This window comes from Brassica napus, chromosome C8 (assembly GCF_020379485.1).
Source record: "Brassica napus cultivar Da-Ae chromosome C8, Da-Ae, whole genome shotgun sequence".
In the NCBI taxonomy this organism is placed as follows: Eukaryota; Viridiplantae; Streptophyta; class Magnoliopsida; order Brassicales; family Brassicaceae; genus Brassica; species Brassica napus.
This window is the reverse complement of record NC_063451.1, coordinates 13,602,660-13,621,817: the sequence shown is the minus strand read 5'-3', so window position 1 is coordinate 13,621,817 and position 19,158 is coordinate 13,602,660. Positions and strand designations below refer to the sequence as shown.

Genomic DNA, 19,158 nt, shown 5'->3' with positions numbered 1-19,158 from the left:
TTTTAAAAACTCATTTAAAATCCACTGTTATTGAACTTAACATTTCGTAGAGTACTCTAAAATCCACTGTTGTTGAAAATATTTTAAGTTGTGGAGTTTTAAAGTTTTCAGGTGATTTTAGGGTGTTTTGGTGGAGTTTCTTAGTTAAAAAAATTAAAACTCAAATCCCATGGTTTTAGGTTTTATCTAGTGGTTTAAAAAAAATCGCCTAAATCTCTGCAACTTATTAAAATCATCTAAAACTCCATTAAAAGTCAAATAAGGTCAAATGTTATATTGAATGCACCCCGTTAGAGTTTAGGATATAAAATTTAGAATTTAGGTTTAGAATTTAGGGTTTAGAGTTTAAATTTAAGATTTAAGGTTTAAAATTTAGGATTAGGGTTTAGTTAGTGGCGTTAGCGTCACTAAAATTGGCATTATTATTCTTTTTCAATTATTTCAGCTTTTTTTGGGAAAAAATTAATTTATTTTTTATTAATCTATGTGGCATTTTGACTGGTAATAAGAAGGGATGTGAATTTAAAAGTTCACCCCCACAGGATAAACTTAAGTTTTGTTATACAAATATTCAACACCAGAGGAAGCACGCGGGATTTAATGTATCTTTTTATTGAAGTCATATACTATATATTTTGAAATAAATTTATTTATTTTTTCAAGCAGTTTTTGTTTGTTCGAATTTGCATTAGGAAGTTTTGTTTGTTATTATATATTTTGCGACTGCTTCCAATTTGGTGTCTTTTTAGGTTACATTAAGATACCAATACTACATATTTTTAGGCGTGAAGTTACATTATAGCTTGTGATTTATTCTTCTTGGTCTTTAATATACGTTGTGTTATAATCCTAAACTTCTGTAGGTATTGTAAATTTTGTTAAGATAGTTTTTTTCATTTTGTTAGTTGAGAATTTGTGCTAGCATATAATTTAGACAAAATATATTAGTAAATGAATTAAAATTGAAAAATCATATATTAACTGAAACAAACTTAAATTGCATCAAGCAGAAAGTACAAAAAAAACAAAACAATATGAGCTTGGTGTCAAGAAGTTTGCTAAAACAATTCAAGTAGACAGCCGGGTCATGTTTAATATCATAACGATGAAACCAGTGTCATATTTCTTTTTTTTTATTTTTGTTAATTGTGATACATCTCGGTCTGTTGTGGGTAAAATTGTGTGCATTTTTTTTTAGTGGGGAATATTTGAGAAGACCATGTAATTCTTAAGTACAGAAGATCAGTGTGTTGTCTGTATAGAATCGTGGAAAAAAAGTATCAATTAAAAATAAGAAAAGTTTTATGCATGTCTAATGCATATGTCTTAGAGACTATAATATTGATCCTCTACTCTACCATAATTTTTTTCGAAGCTGAAAAAATGTTACATAGTTTCATTAGTAAACAATTAATGCATTTCTTCAGGTTTGTGTGGTAAGGTCTCTTACTGTATAGACAACTTTTTCTTTATGTCGTCGACACAATTCTCCCCAAAATAACTCAAGACACCATGCATGAAGTCAATGGGAAAATAATTAGTAACTAAAAAGGAACAAAAATGTATTTAATATCCATGGAACTCACCAGTTAACGAACTCTACACCTCTAGCTGCAACTTCGTCTGAGGTCTCTCTTGGACTGGGCTTCCACAAAATATCATTGTCACCTACAATCTAATACAACATAGGCAAGCATAAGAATCTTTCTAACAATTTATTATCAGTAAAGATATATTGATCAGAAGTAACCAATATAATGTTCTTACAGTTGAAAAATCGATTGCGGGAAACAAAGACTTGTATTTTGTAAGGCTTCTTCGCATGACACATGGATGATCACCCTGCGTTCATAAAAAGGCCTCAAATATTGATCAATCTTTGGTCACTACTAAGAGCTAAATAGTAGTGTACCATAGTTTCTCTGAGTACCTCAGCAGGAAGAAAAGGTGGGCTGTTTAAGCCTGGAATGGCAGGACGGTCGCTGCTCCCAGCTTTAACCACCATAAGCGCTGTTGCATACACTCCATTAGTATATTCTCCGCCTCCAAAAGCACCAACAGCAGTTCTACATTCAGTGAGTTTTACTTGCCTCTGCTTCCTGCACCACATCTACTACAGTTTTTGTGAAAGACATGAGCTCCATCTTCTTCCACTTGCAGTGCATGTTTCCATTCAGAACTTAAGAATCAAAGCGTAATAATAGAGACTCTTTGGGTGATATCATCACATATGAATTAACAAATAACAGTTAGCAGTGTTCAAACTTATCGCTTCATGTGAAAGTGAAATCGGCCAAGAGATATATAATGTTGAAGGAAAAAACAGTAACATCTAATGGCAGCATATGAAGCACACACATATGAAACCGTAGTTTCTAATACTTTTCATATTTTCAATTCAAAATTTAAGAATCAAAGTGTAACAAAGCAACTCTTTGGATGATATCATCAAGAAAGGCTCACTACAAAATTAAAGGTAGCAGTGTTCAAACCGTAGCTTCTAATAGCAACTGGCAGCACATAGATGAAAAAAAATACTCGAGACATACACAACTACCTCAAAGCTTTAATGGTAGAATCTTCACCGGACTCTTTGCTTTTATCGGAGACAACCTTTGGCGGCTGAGGCAACCAATCATCATCACCAGCTACAATCACTTTCACATCCAGGACCGGCGGTGTCATGGGCCTTAGGGCAAAAAAAAAATTAATTTCTAAACTATTATTTTTGTTTAAAAAATCTGATAGATATATGTTTTTTTTCAAAATACCAGTAGTATTTTTAAAAATAAATCTATGGAAATAAAAAAAACTTTCATATAAAAAAAATTTAGATCTCTTTTCTTATTTTTAATATAAAAATACATGTATTTTTTAAAATAATCGGGCTCTTATCTATTAAGAAATAGGGGGACAACGGATTGGACCCGGGACGGTCGCACCGCTCGCCCCCCTATCTAAGCCGGCCTTGTTCACATCTTCATCTTTCTTTACCACCTATATAAAAGAAATCTTAAATTTTTTAGAAAATTACAAAAGAAAGGTGTGATTTTTACAGAGCCATACAAAATTCAAGTTCCAATAAGGTTAATGATAGAACCAAAACTAAGACGACATATAAACAGAACAAAGAACATCTCCAAGAATCAAACAGCAGTTTCAGCTCATCTAGAGCCCTAAGCATATCGACTTTGTTCTCAATATACACAAAGAAATCAGTGAGCTAGCAAATCATAAAGATCAATGCTTACTGTGAGAAACCTCTGGCCCTCTTCTTTATCAGTACCTCTGAGACATCAGAATAATAGTTTGTAAGATATTCAAACCGAGAAGAAGAATTCGATCTCTATATTCTCGTGCTCCGTTGCCAAATCAATAACGGAAACTCACTGTCAATGCAAACAAAATTTGAGGGTTGAAGACGATACAATCCCGATAAAATAAGTTTCTAGTGTTTTTAGGAATTGTGAGGACGATGTCCAGTGAATGAAGACGACCTTTTATAGGTGGATATACACCGTCTGGAAGAGAAATACAAAGCATTAAATGATTAATCGTGCTGGTTGTGGATTGAAGAATTAAAGATAGTTCTTAATGGCGTTGAATCCCGTAACGTTATGGAAGAGAAGAATCTCAAACGAAACGACACAAACGAAGCTCGACCCAAATATTCTGCATGAAGATTCGCCTCACACAACCTCCTGAAACTCCATTAATGGCGATAGATTCGTTTGAAGATGAACCCTGGATGCCAAAGTCAGATTGACGAAGACGATGAACGAATCCTACCTGCTTTCCTTTCATTTGGGTTGGGCTTTGATTTTTAACAAATAAAATAACTAAAGGCCAAGTCCAACTAATTTAATCATAATGGCCCATATAAAATCGAAACAGAAATATAAAAAACGAAGAGGACACGTGAAAGGCTACCCTTAATTTACTTAATGACGTGTCTCTCTCAGGAGACAGATCACTGCCTTAGTGATCGGTGAATTAACAGTTTTCCTTAATTTACTTAGTGACGTGTCTCTCTAACACAACTTTGGTAGTGATTGGTGAATTAACAAAAAGCGGATTTCAAAAAGCCGTACCGGAAACCGCACATGGTTACCAATCAGTTATTCTTTCTGAAAAACTGTTATATATATCTACCAAATCAGTTTACAATTTCATCATATCAGAAAAAAAAGGAACGTGAGTTCACTTGACTAAGCATTCATTCACACAACATTCAAAGTGACTTATTCATATTCACAAAATATGTAAGTTTGTTGATTTAAATTGATTACGTTACATTTAAAATAATTAATTAATCCACATAATAAATCTTAAAATAAAATAACTACAAACTAATAAGTGTATTTCGTTATCCAATTAATTGAAGGTTAACAAAGAAATGATATTTACTTACAATATAGTGTTTAAAATTATAGTTTATTTAATATAAATTACCAAAATGGTTATTGTTAGTTTAATTTAACTGAATTGCTAAAGTAATAGTTTGTTTATGAAAAAGCCAAATTCTAAAACAATTGTTAGTTTAATTTAAGTAAATTGCTAAAGTAATAATTTTGTTGGATATATAGAAGCGTAAATCTTAAAATTTTAGTTTACGATGCTGACTAAATGATAACATAATATTCATAGAAACCATAGTTCATTCAGAAAATATTAAATAATCAGGACCGTATCTATATATTTAATTTAAGTTCTTGTCAATTTTCAAAAGATCAGTATTCCTTCTTTATCATAAATATGCATATCTGTTTTTTTTCCTCTAAAATCTAGATAAGTTTCAAATAAAGCGCACTACTTCTTTTATGTATGTTAACACTTTATTCGCATCATAATTAAAATATAAAAACTAACCAATCAACCAAACGAAATGATACCAATGAACATAGACATTTATTAAAAATAGAGTGGTTCCAAACCTAAGAGAATGGGTTACTGAGCTTACTGAATTCATATATTAGTTAAGTTTTTTTTAACAGCTTACTAGTTAACTATTTGAAATTTGATTATAATGCAGCTAAAGAGTTGGTAATCTTTATGTGAAATTAAATTGCCTAGTCAACCTTTTTGTGTTGGTCATAATTACAAATATATTTGATACCATACGTGTCTTAAATTAAATTTAATCTTTTATAATAACTATTTATATTATTTTAAATAAATATTAGTTTTGAAATATGTTATATTCTTGTATATTTAAAATTAAATATAATTTAATGAAATGTAGTATTCTAACGGGCGAATGGATACAAATTCTGGAAGAACAACAAATTCAAGTCTGTCTTACAAAAGCATCGATTCCTCCTACGGAAACAACTTTAAGAGTAAGTTTTAACTATATTTTCAAAATTTTAATAGTTATAGATTTTAAATTATATTCATTAACTAATCTTATAATTTTAAAATTTGTAGACCAAATACAAATACAAATGAGAAAAAGACAAAATAGCACTAAATCAAGTTTTTGTTCTCAAACTAGTACTTAAAGTCAAAAGTCACAAAAATAGCACTTAATGTTTTATCAAAAGTCACAAACTTAGGGTTTAGAGTTAAAGGGTGGGGTTTAGGATTTAGGGTTTAGGGTTTAGGGTTTAGAGTTTAGGGTTTAGGGTTTAGGGTTTAGAGTTTAGGGTTTAGGGTTTATGGTTTAGGGTTTAGGGTTTAGAGTTTAGGGTTTAGGGTTTAGAGTTGAGAAATGAGGTTTTGGGGATAAGATTTCAAATTTTGAAAAATAAAATAATTAAAATTTTCAAAGGATAAACTTAGAAATGTGCTATTTTGGTCATTTTAGTTTTTGAGTGCTATTTTTGTGATATAAATTTAGAAAGGTGCTATTTTGGAGATTTGCCTAATACAAATGGTCATATATATATAAGGAAAAACTTTAATTCAATTGTTCGACGAAGCACTTTCGAGGGATAATTATACTCTTAAAAATCCAAGTGCAAGTGTTAGAGAGTATATGGTAGATAAATTCAACCGAGCCTTCAACAATGAATATAACTTATGTGTTTTTTAAAAACAAGATCAATGAATTTGATCTCCACTCAAATTACTCTAATGAGTGAATTACTCTTTCAAATAAGAGGTTCAGTTATAGTACTTAGGGATCGAATCCACGAGGAGCTAGAGAACCTAATAAATATAATCAGAGTGATTAAACTAGGTTGATTATGATTAAATGTAAAAACAGGTTTGTGAGCAAGACAATTTCTCGATTGATTTGATTGGATTTTTGGTGTTTTAGATGAAATAACTAGACTTAGGGTTTCTATTCAGGTAATCAGGATTATAATCCTACAGATGCCTAACAAGTTGTATGCATGATATTGTAGAGCTCAAACACTTATAAACAAACCGATCGGCGTTCGCTTTCTAGGTTTGTCTATTGACCAGATATAAGTGTCGATCGATGACTCTAGAGGAATATCGATCGATACACTTAATCGATCGATACACTTGTTGTACCGTCGATCAATTATTATATAGGAATATCGATCGACACGTTCTTAGTCAAGCTTTACGCGCGGGTTGAATTATGCTCACTAGGCTTCCTAGATAAGATTTCACCTTACTCTAGCAATCCTAACTCAATTAGGACGGATTCAGGGTGAAATGCAAGTGATGACTTGAGTCAACAACTCCTAGGGCAAGTTCTAGCTAGCTAAACTAGAAACATGCATTAATGACAATCCTAGTGATGAATACACAACTTAGAAATCTATAGTTGGGGCTAACCCCTCGTAACCTATTTAAACCGTAAACCTAACAATAGAACTACTCAGACATGGCTAAGCAATTCATAACATCAATTAGGTATAAAAACTGCACAAATAAATAGATAGATATTAATGGAGTTCCAATCACAAGTCTTTTTGGATCTTCTCTCCAACTCTACTAAAATCTTAGAAAACGTTTGCTGTGAAAATAAAAAAACAAGAAAGCACCCTTTGCCTCTAACATGTTGGCAAACTATAAATATTAGGTTAAAACTCGTAAGGGGTAATCTTGTAAATTGGTGAAGTCTTGGGCTCTAAGTCGGCTGGAACCAAACGGGCTTCTGCGCACTTCGCCGTCGATCGATGTCACGGGATGTGCATCGATCGATTATTGTCTCTGAATGTCGGCCATTGGTCTTGCTCGATGGTCAGCTCGGATGTTTTCTTCAATTATCTCCAAAATGCTCCAAAATCATCATTTTCTTCCAAATCACTCCTGATCCTATAAATATACTAAATAGACTCTAAAACATAATAATTAGTTATTAAAACACTTATAAACCATGGCTAAAAGTGGGTATAATCCATGGCCTATAAACTCCCTCAGACTTACCCTTTTGCTTGTCCTCAATCAAAAAATACAGGCAGTCTCTCTGAAATAGGTTTGAAAATAGCAGGGGCTTACAGATTTAAAACTCATAATCATCACCTTAGGAAATACTAGTCTCAGAAGCACACTATGCCATATCCTAGTCTAGCAACCAAATTCTCCCGGTCAACAACTTAGCAAATCCTGTCTGACAATCTCCTTTACCAACCTCAATTCTTGCATAAATAAAAGTGTAGGCTTTGCCTTGGGGGTATCGATCACAGGATACAAGGATGCTCAAACAAGTATTTAAACCTAGATGTAAATAAAAGTTTCTTTCCTCTCTCTCTACTAATTTCTCTCTCAGTCAAAGTCTGCTTTATTGCAAGAACATTGACCAAGATTGGACATGCTTCCATGAATCAAGCTTTAATGGTTTTAGCCACCAAATCTTGTTCACTTCTTTTTGACCTATATCCTAGGATTATTTGTGAATCAAACCTTAATGGTTGTAGCCACCAAGTCATGTTCTAATCCTTTACCTATAAAATTCTTATGAATCAAGTCTTAATGGTTATAGCCACCAAGTCATGTTCGAATTCTTTTCTTAAATTACCATCTATAATTATTATATATATATATATATATATATTTTTTTTTTTTATTTATCTATATTTCGAAATAGAGAGAGAGGGTGTTAAATTTACACAAGGCTTTACCTTCTAGACTTGTTTGAAGAATCCAATCCCATACGAAGCCCCAAGACAAGCAGAGTTGAGCTCAATTAGGTTGGAGGTCAGCTTTGATTCCTTCGAACATTCTCAGCAAGTGTAACATAGTTGACAGGTTGATCCACTTTAGTATCTTTAGTGTTATCTGCAACTAGTAAATCTAGAATGGCGTGGTTAGATAATAAGCAAAATCAATAAGTTCATTGTCCCCTTCTTGACTCAATAAAAACTTATTATTGAAAACATTTTAATAAGACTCATGAAATAAACTAATATTAGTAAACCTCCCCCAGACTTAAACTACACTGTCCCCAGTGTAATTTCAGTCGGAGTTATGGTGAAAACTAAAGCATAAGGACATAATTTAACAAGTAAGAACGATATACCAGACCGGAATAGATGTCGATCAATGTTAAGATGTTGTCATCGGTCGCGGCAGGTGATGTTTTGTCGATCGATGTCCGCAGAGTCTCGTCGGTCGATATTCTGGGCAATCGTCTACTCGGATCTCTTTTTTGTTTTTTTATGACCTGCAAAAATTTTTAAAACTAACATAAGTACTAAACTAATAAAAACCAATTAGAAATTACCTAATAGTGGGTTGCCTCACAGGCTCACACTCAGCGCTTTGTTATAGTCATTTAGCTTGACTTTGGAGGTGATTTGGCTAGTAATGTGGAAAGCTGGTACTTTCTGGAAGCAAGTTTCCATCTCTTCTCTGCTCTTGTGGAACCATGTACCAGTGAAGTCTCTCATTGCCTTGTCTCCTCTGCGCCATTTGTCTTTCATTGTTGCAGTTGTATTCTCTATCTTCTGCAATCTGTCTCCAAGACATTCAAATTTCAACTGATGTCTCACAAGTGTGGCCTATGTGTCAGCTGAGATCTCCTCTCCACGGTTGTTTATATCAGACATCTAATTTCACCTTTGGTACTAGCCCTCGTCAGTTTGTAACTTCGTCGATCGATGTCCTTCTGGGACTGTCGGTCGGTATGTCGATGCGTCCGTCGATCGATGTCGATGCCTCTGGTCGACGAGCGATGAATCTCTGAATCTCCACTATCTTCCTCTACATTGCCTCTGTCTGAGAAGTCAAAGAACTGATGGTGATGTCCCATGGGAAATAAATGTCATCACATCTCCCAGAGTTCTGTAGATCTCTTCTACCATCTGATCAATCTCTGCTCTGGTGTAAGAATCTGGTTGAGACTTCATCGGATTTGATTGTGACGGGTCAGCGTCGATCGATGTTGTAAGGTCTCTGTCGATCAATGCTGGTGTAGTTGCTTCGGCCGCACGCTGTGTCTGCATTCTGGCTATGTCTTGCCTCATCTCCTCCATGCATGTAGTCAACCAACTGATGCTATCATTCAGTGGGTAGTAGACACCATCAAGCTTCATCTGAAAGTCATCTTCATTCTTCTCTTGGGCTCCACAGATTCCATAAAGCATCTCATTTATCTCATCCTGGGTGTAGATTTCTGGTACCAGCTTTGTCAGTGTGAATGACCTAGCATGTTCTGGAAGACATAGGTAGCTGGGCTCGTCCATTGAAGCCCTTTCCAGAAGATTTCTGATATCATCCTTGGATATACGGATGATGTGTCCATCTACATCTCAGGCATGTCCATGATCATCTCTATAGACTCCATACTTATCCTTGTGGAATCTCCTAGTTCCATCACGGTCATAGGCTCTTTTTCAAACTCGGGACGTCTGTCGATTGATGTTGGGTCTCCAATGTCGATCGATGGTCGAGTATGTTGTTGATACTCCTGCAGCTCAAATCAAATCAAAACAAAAATATTACCTCGGCCAATGATTGCATCCCATCCTCCCTCTTCATGCTTTTCCAAATCCCTACTAGGAGCCGATTGCTCTCTTTCACTTTTACAGACAATGTTGTGGCGACAAATCTCCAAGTACCAAAGCTTTGTGGAGTGACTAATGTTTGTTGGTTGTTGCTATAAATCAAACGCATGAAAGTTTGTAGTTTTTTGATGAATAAAAGAGGCCAACGTTGAACTCTTATCTACCACTGGATTTTGTTTTGAATACAAAAGTCTCTCCTTGTGAGAAAAGTATTAATCTATTATAGCGCAATAAACAGACTATTTTTAGTTAAAAGAAATTAAGTACTGAATTCTTGTAATTTCTAACTAGCTTGAATCGCTTGAGCTGCAGGAGAATCATCATAGACCAGTTCATCCACTGGACTTATCTCAGACCACGTAGCTGCATCGGCATATCCTAGCTCAAACAGCCTATCCAACACCTCGTCCTCTGCTGGCTCCAGTGCCCATTTCAATAGCTATGTATCAGAAAGAAAAAAAAAACGAAAGATTAACACACTTACTCTCAAAGGACAATGATATCCACTAGAAGGAACTGATCATTTAACCTGTCTTGCGGTTGCCCTGTTTAGAGGGTTGCAGTCTGGGCTGATCCCAATACCCTTTAGTTTGAAGCTACTAGCGGAAAACGCACAAACTCGAACCTGTGAGAAAGATTTGAAACAGAAAGTTCATTGAGCTCCAAGGAACAGCTGCTATAACATGTGACCTAAAGCGAAAATCACAAAGCAATGGTTGGTCTTGTTTCAGTCATTTACTCTATTTTTCATAATGCTCTTATGATAGTTTAACATATGAAAGGGCTTCCAAAATAGTGACAAAGCCATCCACGCTTTTAGTTGATCTTAAAGATATGGAATCAACAGACAACAGAAGCAACAACTACTCAAGATAAAGAATAGAGAAACAAAACAAGAAGCGTCTTACTGTTTTAGCAGCAGCAGATGGTGGCATAAACAAAGTCAAACCTCCATCAACACAAACTCGATTCCGGAACATCGTTACAGGCCTTGGTGCAAGATATCTGCATTTGTTCTTACATAATATAAGTTAAAAAGTTGGTGTAAAATTCAAAAGCAAGCACCAGTAAACCTCTAGGTATTTACCCTGGAATAAATGAAGATGTATGAACTGCATTTATAAGGTCACTTTTGGAGTCGAATTGATCCACCAGTAAACCTCTAGGTTTCCAGAGCACCTGTGTGATAGCAACTAAAATACCAGTAGAATGATGATCAGAGAAGTCAAATCGAAAGAGAAATCCTTTAGGATTGAAGGGAAAAGCTGCTTCTTTTACCACGAACTCTGCCATTGGACCTAATATGAATATCATCCGGTAGTAATTTCTCCATAGACTCTCTGAGGACAGCCTAAAATCACATTGACTTGGATCAACAATATCACCACCTTGCGTTTCACTCATAAACTCTTATATTGCATACAAAATCATGCTATAAAAGAAATGACAGAACAAACATAAAGTCAACTGTCTGAAACAGAGAGCAAGAAGAAAACTAATTACCCCAAGACGAAAAGCAGTGCCATTGCGTCGACAATCATCAGCAAGAACCTTGGTAGCTTCAAGGGCTTCCCACATAGAGGATCCTGAGGTTATCACAGCACAGACTACAGCACCAGCAGAAGCTCCTGCCAAAGGAGTAGTGTCCTGAATCAAACAACATAACCATCAACAACCTTTTCTTGAATTAAGACAGAGAGAATTCAAGAAGCACCTTGATGTAACCCTTCTCGATGAGAAGCTGAGCAACACCAAGATGATAAGGGAACAAAAGACCAGCAGCAGAGAAGCTAAAACCCGGGCTTGTAATGACCCTCCTCTCTTTCTCAGCCTCTACGTCTTTAACCCTTTGTTCCCATATCATCTCTGGATCAACCTCATCTTCAATTACTGTTCCTATTCTATCTCCGTCATCACTCGGAGGCGTCCGTTGATTGGACCTTTTCAAAAGCCTCGACGCGACTCCGATGAACATATCACCGGTGGCAGCAGCGAAAGATCTCTTCTCTGGATTCGAAGAAACCTGCTGGTTTCCGGCAGACCCATTAGAAGAAGAGGAGCATGATAGCCTAAGGGAGAAAACCCTCGGTGAAAGGTCGAAGCTTTTGCTTGTACGGAGCGATATGAAGGGTCTGGGAAGAAGAGAGATCGCCATGGATATAAGGGTCACAATCAGATTATTATTTCGCAATCTCGAAAGTTCGAGATTTGATCATCGCAGTTCACCAGAGAGAGAGTCGTGAGAATGAATGAGACTGTGTTACGTGGCGAAATTGGCTGCTATAACACTATCTACAATCATAAAATTATCCTTCACCCTCTGTTTCTCTTTTTTAACAGTCCACTGCGGCAATCTTCTTTCTCTTCCAGATGCTTATTCAACACCCAGTTCAATTTTAACTTCTAGAAATGTTTTGTTTAATAAAATTCAACACCCTACCCCACTATTTCCAATTCATCTTTTTTATATATTTTATAATTTAATAGCTTTTTATTAAATAATAATTTTGAATATAATTAACTTAAATAATTTAAATGACATATTTTAATAATTTTTATTATTTAATATTTTTTTTAAAAAATATAATATAAAACATAATATTATTAAAATAAATAAAATGACGAAATTTCAAATACACATGATATAACATACAAAACAACAAATAAAAACACACAACTTATTTGGTACAATAAACTCAAATAAAAACATACAACTTATTTGGTACAATAAGAACAATCACACACGAAAATTTTAAGATTTTTTAATCAAGAAACATTCTGAATTGCGTTCATATGTGTTTGACTAGATCTGCTTGCAGTTCGTGATGTACATTTGAATCACGTAATTCAGATCTAGCTCGGACATGATTTGCAAATACGGGTAACACCTCAGTCGAAAATAGATGTGATGTGCTTGAACCACTTGCCTCAGATTGATCATAATCGGTACAGTGTTGAGCATATGTATCTCGTTCATCCTCAACAATCATATTATGCAATATGATTCATGACCGCATGATGATAGCCAAAACAGATATGTCCCACATGCGAGCTGGTTCACAAATGATTTTGAATCGAGCCTGTAACACTCCAAATGCACGTTCGATATCCTTCCGGCATCCTTCTTGATGTTTTGCAAATAACTTGTCTGGTTCACTCTGAGGAAGTCGGATTGATTTGATTTGGATAAGAAGGATATATACCATCAGCTAGAAAGTATGCCATGTCATACGGACGTTGGTTGACGAAAAAGTTCACTCTCGGAGGATTTCCTTGTTCAACATCATCAAACACCGGCGAACGAGAACGTTTATATCGTTTAGTGTGCCCGGACATCCGAAAAATGCATGTCAAATCCATAGATCATGAGATGCAACTGCTTCAAGTATAATAGGGGTGGTTCCCTTATCTCCCCTAGTAAATTGACCTTCCCACGCCGTTGGACAATTTTTCCATTCCCAATGCATGCAATCAATACTCCCGATCATCCCAGGAAACCCTCGCATTTCACTAACATGGAGAATTCTTTGTAGGTCCTCTTGAGTTGGAGCTCTGAGATACTCTTGCTCATAAAGTTGGATGATTCCTTTACAGAATCGACGCAAGCACTCCAATGCTGTAGTACCTCCTATTTTGATATATTTATCGACTGCATCGGCAGCAACACCATACGCTAGCATTCGCATGGCGGTTGTACATTTTGCCAAAGGAGATATACCTTCTTTATTGGTTGCGTCAACTCGTTGAGTGAAGTAGTTGTCACTGCTTGATAGGTCTCCAACTATCCGAAGAAAAACATGTTTTCGCATCCGGAATCGTCGACGAAATATTGCATCATCATATGTTGGTTGATTTGCAAAGTAATCTTCAATAAGCCTTTGATTTGCCGCTACATGATCTCTTTTGAAGTATTTTATTTTGCTACGAGGCGCCTGATCTTCAACAATTTTTTGTCGACGCTCTCTAAACCGATTAACGATATACCTCTCTTCAATTTCAGACTGTTTTTTGTAAGCTTCAATATCAAAAGAAAATTCGAATGAATCCATTGGTATTTTTGGTAAGCTAAGATTTGTGTTGTTGGTAAATCTTTAGAAAAATGAGTCTCCATTTATTAAAAAATAAGTGGCTGTAATTTTTGGACGTCAAACAAATATCAAATTGACATAAATAACATATAAGATTGGATTCTCCAACAATAACTGAAAGTCACAGATTGCATACAAACACAATTCGTAAAGTAGACATAGACATACAAATTATTAAAGTAGAATGAAACAAAAACACATTATTAAAGTAGAAAAAAACAAACACACATTATTAAAGGAAAAAAACAAACACATATAATTAAAACATAAAAATACACACAAAAACATGAAATCAACTAATTTCCAAATAGATCGTGGCTTAGCTTCTCCAACAGTTGTTTGTTCTTGTCATCGAGATGCTCTTTTTCACTTAGCTTCATGATAATCTTCATCTTTTTAGCTTGAGTCTTTTCTTTCATCAATTGGTTTGCTTCTTCTTGTCTCTTGGCTATTGTGTCCAATCGTTCCAATTCTTGTTCTTTGAATTGTTTGAATTCATTCTACTCTTCGTTCACTGATATCACTCAAATTACCCTAAGGAGTGATTTATACTCTCTCAAATAAAATGTCGAGTTATAGTACTTAGGGATCGAATTCACAGGGAGCTAGTGAACCAATTAAATCTAATCAGTTTGATTAAGCTAGGCTAATAGGTTTAAAAGTAGTAAATAAATATAGCAAAGCAGTAAACAAGTTGAACAAGACAATTGTTCAGCTTGGCAGGGAGTTGTTTGATGGAAGGATGGTTGCTAGATCTAGGGTTTCTATTCAGGTGTTCGAGATTATAATCATATAGATGCCTAACAGTTGCATGCATGATATACAAGAGCTCAACTCCTTAATCACAGTGATAAGCGATGACAATGTTTCACTGGTTAACTAACTAGATCTTGGATCTCAACTGTCATCTTTTGATCACAAGAAAGTGTCGATCGATGATCCTATAGGGATATCGATCGATACACCTTTCGCAATATCGATCGATTGTCAGAAGACAATATCGATCGATAGCTTCTAGCTAAGCCCTAGGCGCGGATTGATAATGCTCACTAGTCTCCTAGATCAGCGGTTAGCTCTCTCTAGCAGTCCTAACATGACATATTAGATTCAGGACTTGATGATCAAGGATGCTTGACACATGCAAATTTCTAGGTTCATGTTCTAGTTAGCAAGGCTAAAACAAGAATTAAGAACAATCTAACAATGAATATCAAAACTCAGCAAATCTATAGTTGGGGCTAATCCCTCTAACCTATTTGAACCCTAAACCTAACAGGTGGATCTATTCAGACATGAAGTTTGTCACAGAAATCACAGATGAATAGATGAAAAACATAAATAATATAAAACCAAAACCAATGGAGTTCCAGGAGGACTCTGAAGGAGTTCCTCCTTTCTCTCCTAACTAAAAACAAGAATAAAAGAAAGCTTAGATAGATGTAGCCGTCAACAATCGCTTATAAATAACACAAACAGGGTTTCTGGTCTTCCAAGGGTATTCTGGTAATTTGGGGTTGCTTCTGGGCTTCAGTAGGTCATATAATATGCTCGACCCGCATTCTGGCATCCATATCGATCGATGTCAAGAGTTCTGCATCGATCGACATACGTTCCTCTTCTCGACAGCTTCCTCTCGCGAGGCAGACTGACCACTCTTGAGTAAAACAGACATAACCTCTGCTACAAGATGCTGATTGACCTCAAACCGGTGGCATTAGAAAGCTAACTCAAAGTTATATATTATGTAAAAAGATGAGCTTAATCTAACGGTCAAAAAGTCTCCATCCATAGCTAGACATCTGAGGCGTCTGTGCAGCTGTGTACCTCAAAAGACTCCAAAATCACCATATTTCTCCAGAACGTACCTGAACCTGTAAATACTCTAAATAGACTCTATATAGTATTAAATATATAAGTATTAAATATATTTTAAAACGCTTATAGACCATGGCTAAAAGTCGGTAAAATCCATGGTCTATGAACTCCCCCAGACTTACCCTTTTGCTTGTCCTTAAGCAAAACAGACGGGCAGTCTCTCTAAAAGAGGTTTAGAAACAGCAGGGACTCACATGATTTAAAACTTAGAATCATCACCTCTACGATATTGCAATCTACATCTAAGAAGTCCAAATCACAAAAGCACATTATACCATATCCTACCTTACCAACCAAATTCACCTAGCCAACAACTTAGCAAATATTGTCTGACATTCCCCTATACAAACCTCATTTCTTAACATAAATAAAAGTGCAGGCTTTATCTTGGGAGTATCGATCACATGATGCAAGGATTTTCAAACAAGTATCTGGACCTGCAGGTAAAAGTTAGTTCCTATCTTTTCTCTCTACTAATTTCTCTCTTTAGTCAAAGTCCGCTTATATTGCAAGATCATTGACCAAGATTGGACATGCTTCAATGAATCAAGCCTTAATGGTGGTTGCCACCAAGTCCTGTTCACTTCTTTTTGACCTATATCCAAAAATTCATGTGAATCGAACCTTGATGATTGCCGCCACCAAGTCCCGTTCGAATTCTTTTTGGTGGAATCCTTATGAAGCAAGCCTTAATAGTTGTAGCCACCAAGTCCTGTTCGGATTCCACCTAACTAACACCTATATATATAACTTATATTTTTCTTTCCTTTTCTTTTCTTTTCTTTCTTTTTCGTTTTTTTTTTTTTTTGAAAATAAATATTTCTACCTATAAATCTAGAGTTGAAATAGAGAGAGAAAAGATGATAAATCTACAAAAGCCTTTACCTTCCAGATTTGTTTGAAGAATCCAATCCCATGTATACCAAGCCCCAAGGCAAGCAGTTGTGTCAGGTTTAGTGTTGGAGGTCAACTTTGGTTCCTTCAAACAATCTCAGCAAATGTGAACAGTTGACAGCTTGATCCACTTTAGTATCTTTAGTACTATCTGCTATCAATAAGTCTAGAATGGTGCTAAAAAGTGGTTAGATAACAAGCAAAATTCTAATAAGTTCATTATCCCCTTCTTGACTCAATAAAACTCTTTTGAAAACATTTTGATAAGACTCATGAACACACTAATATCGGTAAAATAGATCGACACGGGATGAACACTGTCGATCGACGCGGGATTAACAGTGTCGATTGACGGGTGATGAACAGTGTCGATCGACGGGGGATGAATATTGTTGAGATGAACAGTACCTCAATGAACAGTATCTCAATAAACAGTACCAGAATGAACAGTGTTCGGATGAGCATGGTTTAGATGAACAATGTTCGGATTAACGGTGTTCGGATGAACAGTGTTTTTTTACGGTTGATTGGCTCTGTCGATCACTGTTGTTTGTTGGGTGGCGATCGATTGATGTATGCTGTCAATCGATTTCTGGTTCACGCTGTCGATCGCTGTTGCTTGGAGGGTGTCAATCGATTCTTCCCTCGTAGACTTACGGATCTTGCGCGACTCAGCAGGCTCCTTCTTTGAAGGACCTAGAAATCCTCTCTTCATTGTTGTTCCTGGTACTAAGATGTATGTACCTAAAGCAGAAGAAAAAAATTTATCACTTTTTTTTTAGAACAATAGTAAAACATAGACTAAATCTAACTAGACAAGATCTAATGGCGATCAAAGCTCCCCCGCAACGGCACCAAATTTGATATCACTCAAATTATCCTAAGGAGTGATTTATACTCTCTCAAATAAGAGGTCGAGTTGTAGTACTTAGGGATCGAATTCATAGGGAGCTAGGAAACCAATTAAATCTAATCAGTTTGATTAAGCTAGACTAATAGGTTTAAAAGCAGTAAATAAATATAGCAAAGCAGTAAACAAGTTGAATAAGACAATTGTTCAGCTTGGCAAGGAGTTGTTTGATGGAAGGTTGGTTCCTAGATCTAGGGTTTCTATTCAGGTGTTGGAGATTATAATCATGTAGATGCCTAACAGTTGCATGCATGATATATTAGAGCTCAACTCCTTAATCACAGTGATCAGCGATGGCAATGTTTCACTGGTTAACTAACTAGATCTTGGATCTCAACTGTCGTCTTTTGATCACAAGAAAGTGTCGATCGATGATCCTATAGGGATATCGATCGATACACCTTTCGCAACATCGATCGATTGTCAGAAGACAATATCGATCGATAGCTTCAAGCTAAGCCCTAGGCGCGGGTTGATAATGCTCACTAGTCTCCTAGATCAGCGGTTAGCTCTCTCCAGCAGTCCTAGCATGACATATTAGATTCAGGACATGATGATCAAGGATGCTTGACACATGCAAATTTCTAGGTTCATGTTCTAGTTAGCAAGGCTAAAACAAGCATTAAGAACAATTAATCAATGAATATCACAACTCAGGAAATCTATAGTTGGGGCTAATCCCTCTAACCAATTTGAACCCTAAACCTAACAGGTGGATCTATTCAGACATGAAGTTTATCACAGAAATCATAGATGAATAGATGAAAAGCATAAATAATATAAAACCAAAGCCAATGGAATTCCAGGAGGACTCTAAAGGAGTTCCTCCTTTCTCTCCTAACTAAGAACAAGAATAAAAGAAAGCTTAGATAGATGTAGCCGTCAACAATGGCTTATAAATAACATAAATAGGGTTTCTGGTCGTCCAAGGGTATTCTGATAATTTGGGGTTGCTTCTGGGCTTCAGTCGGTCATAAAATATGCTCGACCCGTATTCTGGCATCCATATCGATTGATGTCGATTTCTGCATCGATCGACATATGTTCCTCTTCTCGACAGCTTCCTCTCGCGAGGCAGACTGACCACTCTTCAGTAAAACGGGCATAACTTCTGCTACAGGATGCTGATTGACCTCAAACCGGTGGCATTAGAAAGATAAATCAAATCGATATCTTGTATCAAAAGATGAGCTTAATCTAACGGTCGAAAGGTCTCCATCCGTAGCTAGACATCTGACGCGTTTGTGCAGCTCTGCACCTCAAAAGACTCCAAAATCACCATATTTCTCCAGAGCGTACCTGAACCTGTAAATACTCTAAATAGACTCTATATAGTATTAAATATTTATTAAAACACTTATAGACCATGGCTGAAAGTCGTTAAAATCCATGGTCTATCATTGACCATTTCCAAAGTTACGCCCTTGATTTTCTTTCTACCTTTTCTTTTGATGCGTCCCTCCCC

At 35.9% G+C, this 19,158-nt stretch overlaps 1 protein-coding gene, 1 non-coding gene and 1 pseudogene across 3 annotated transcripts; all 3 read right to left on the bottom strand.

The window, feature by feature from the left end:
- Window positions 1-1,264: 1,264 nt before the first annotated feature.
- LOC106409937 lies at window positions 1,265-5,375 on the bottom strand. Of its 2 annotated transcripts, XR_007327881.1 has the most exons (5): window positions 3,498-5,375; window positions 3,252-3,389; window positions 1,931-2,997; window positions 1,768-1,842; window positions 1,265-1,675 (listed from the first exon to the last, which is right to left on the bottom strand). It is a non-coding gene; the product is annotated as an uncharacterized LOC106409937 (transcript). The 2 variants fall into 2 exon arrangements; XR_007327880.1 differs by having other exon boundaries at window positions 3,252-5,375.
- A 4,655-nt stretch (window positions 5,376-10,030) lies between these two features.
- Window positions 10,031-12,313, bottom strand: LOC106411195 (patatin-like phospholipase domain-containing protein 4). The gene is made up of 7 exons (XM_013851905.2): window positions 11,641-12,313; window positions 11,430-11,573; window positions 11,205-11,277; window positions 11,014-11,119; window positions 10,835-10,931; window positions 10,456-10,551; window positions 10,031-10,365 (listed from the first exon to the last, which is right to left on the bottom strand). The coding sequence occupies exons 1-7, from the start codon at window positions 12,079-12,081 to the stop codon at window positions 10,210-10,212; spliced, it is 1,113 nt and encodes a 370-aa protein (XP_013707359.1). The 5' UTR covers window positions 12,082-12,313; the 3' UTR covers window positions 10,031-10,209.
- A 237-nt stretch (window positions 12,314-12,550) lies between these two features.
- LOC111198446 lies at window positions 12,551-14,714 on the bottom strand (annotated as a pseudogene).
- Between the last annotated feature and the right edge of the window lie 4,444 nt (window positions 14,715-19,158).

Excerpts from the sequence above, each read along its gene's own strand:
- LOC106411195 (XM_013851905.2), bottom strand. The coding sequence starts at position 12,081 with ATGGCGATCTCTCTTCTTCCCAGACCCTTCATATCGCTCCGTACAAGC. Across the intron at positions 11,278-11,429 it reads GCACTGCTTTTCGTCTTGGG|GCTGTCCTCAGAGAGTCTAT; the intron begins GTAATTAGTTTT and ends ATGTGATTTTAG. Across the intron at positions 10,552-10,834 it reads CATCTGCTGCTGCTAAAACA|GTTCGAGTTTGTGCGTTTTC; the intron begins GTAAGACGCTTC and ends TCTTTCTCACAG.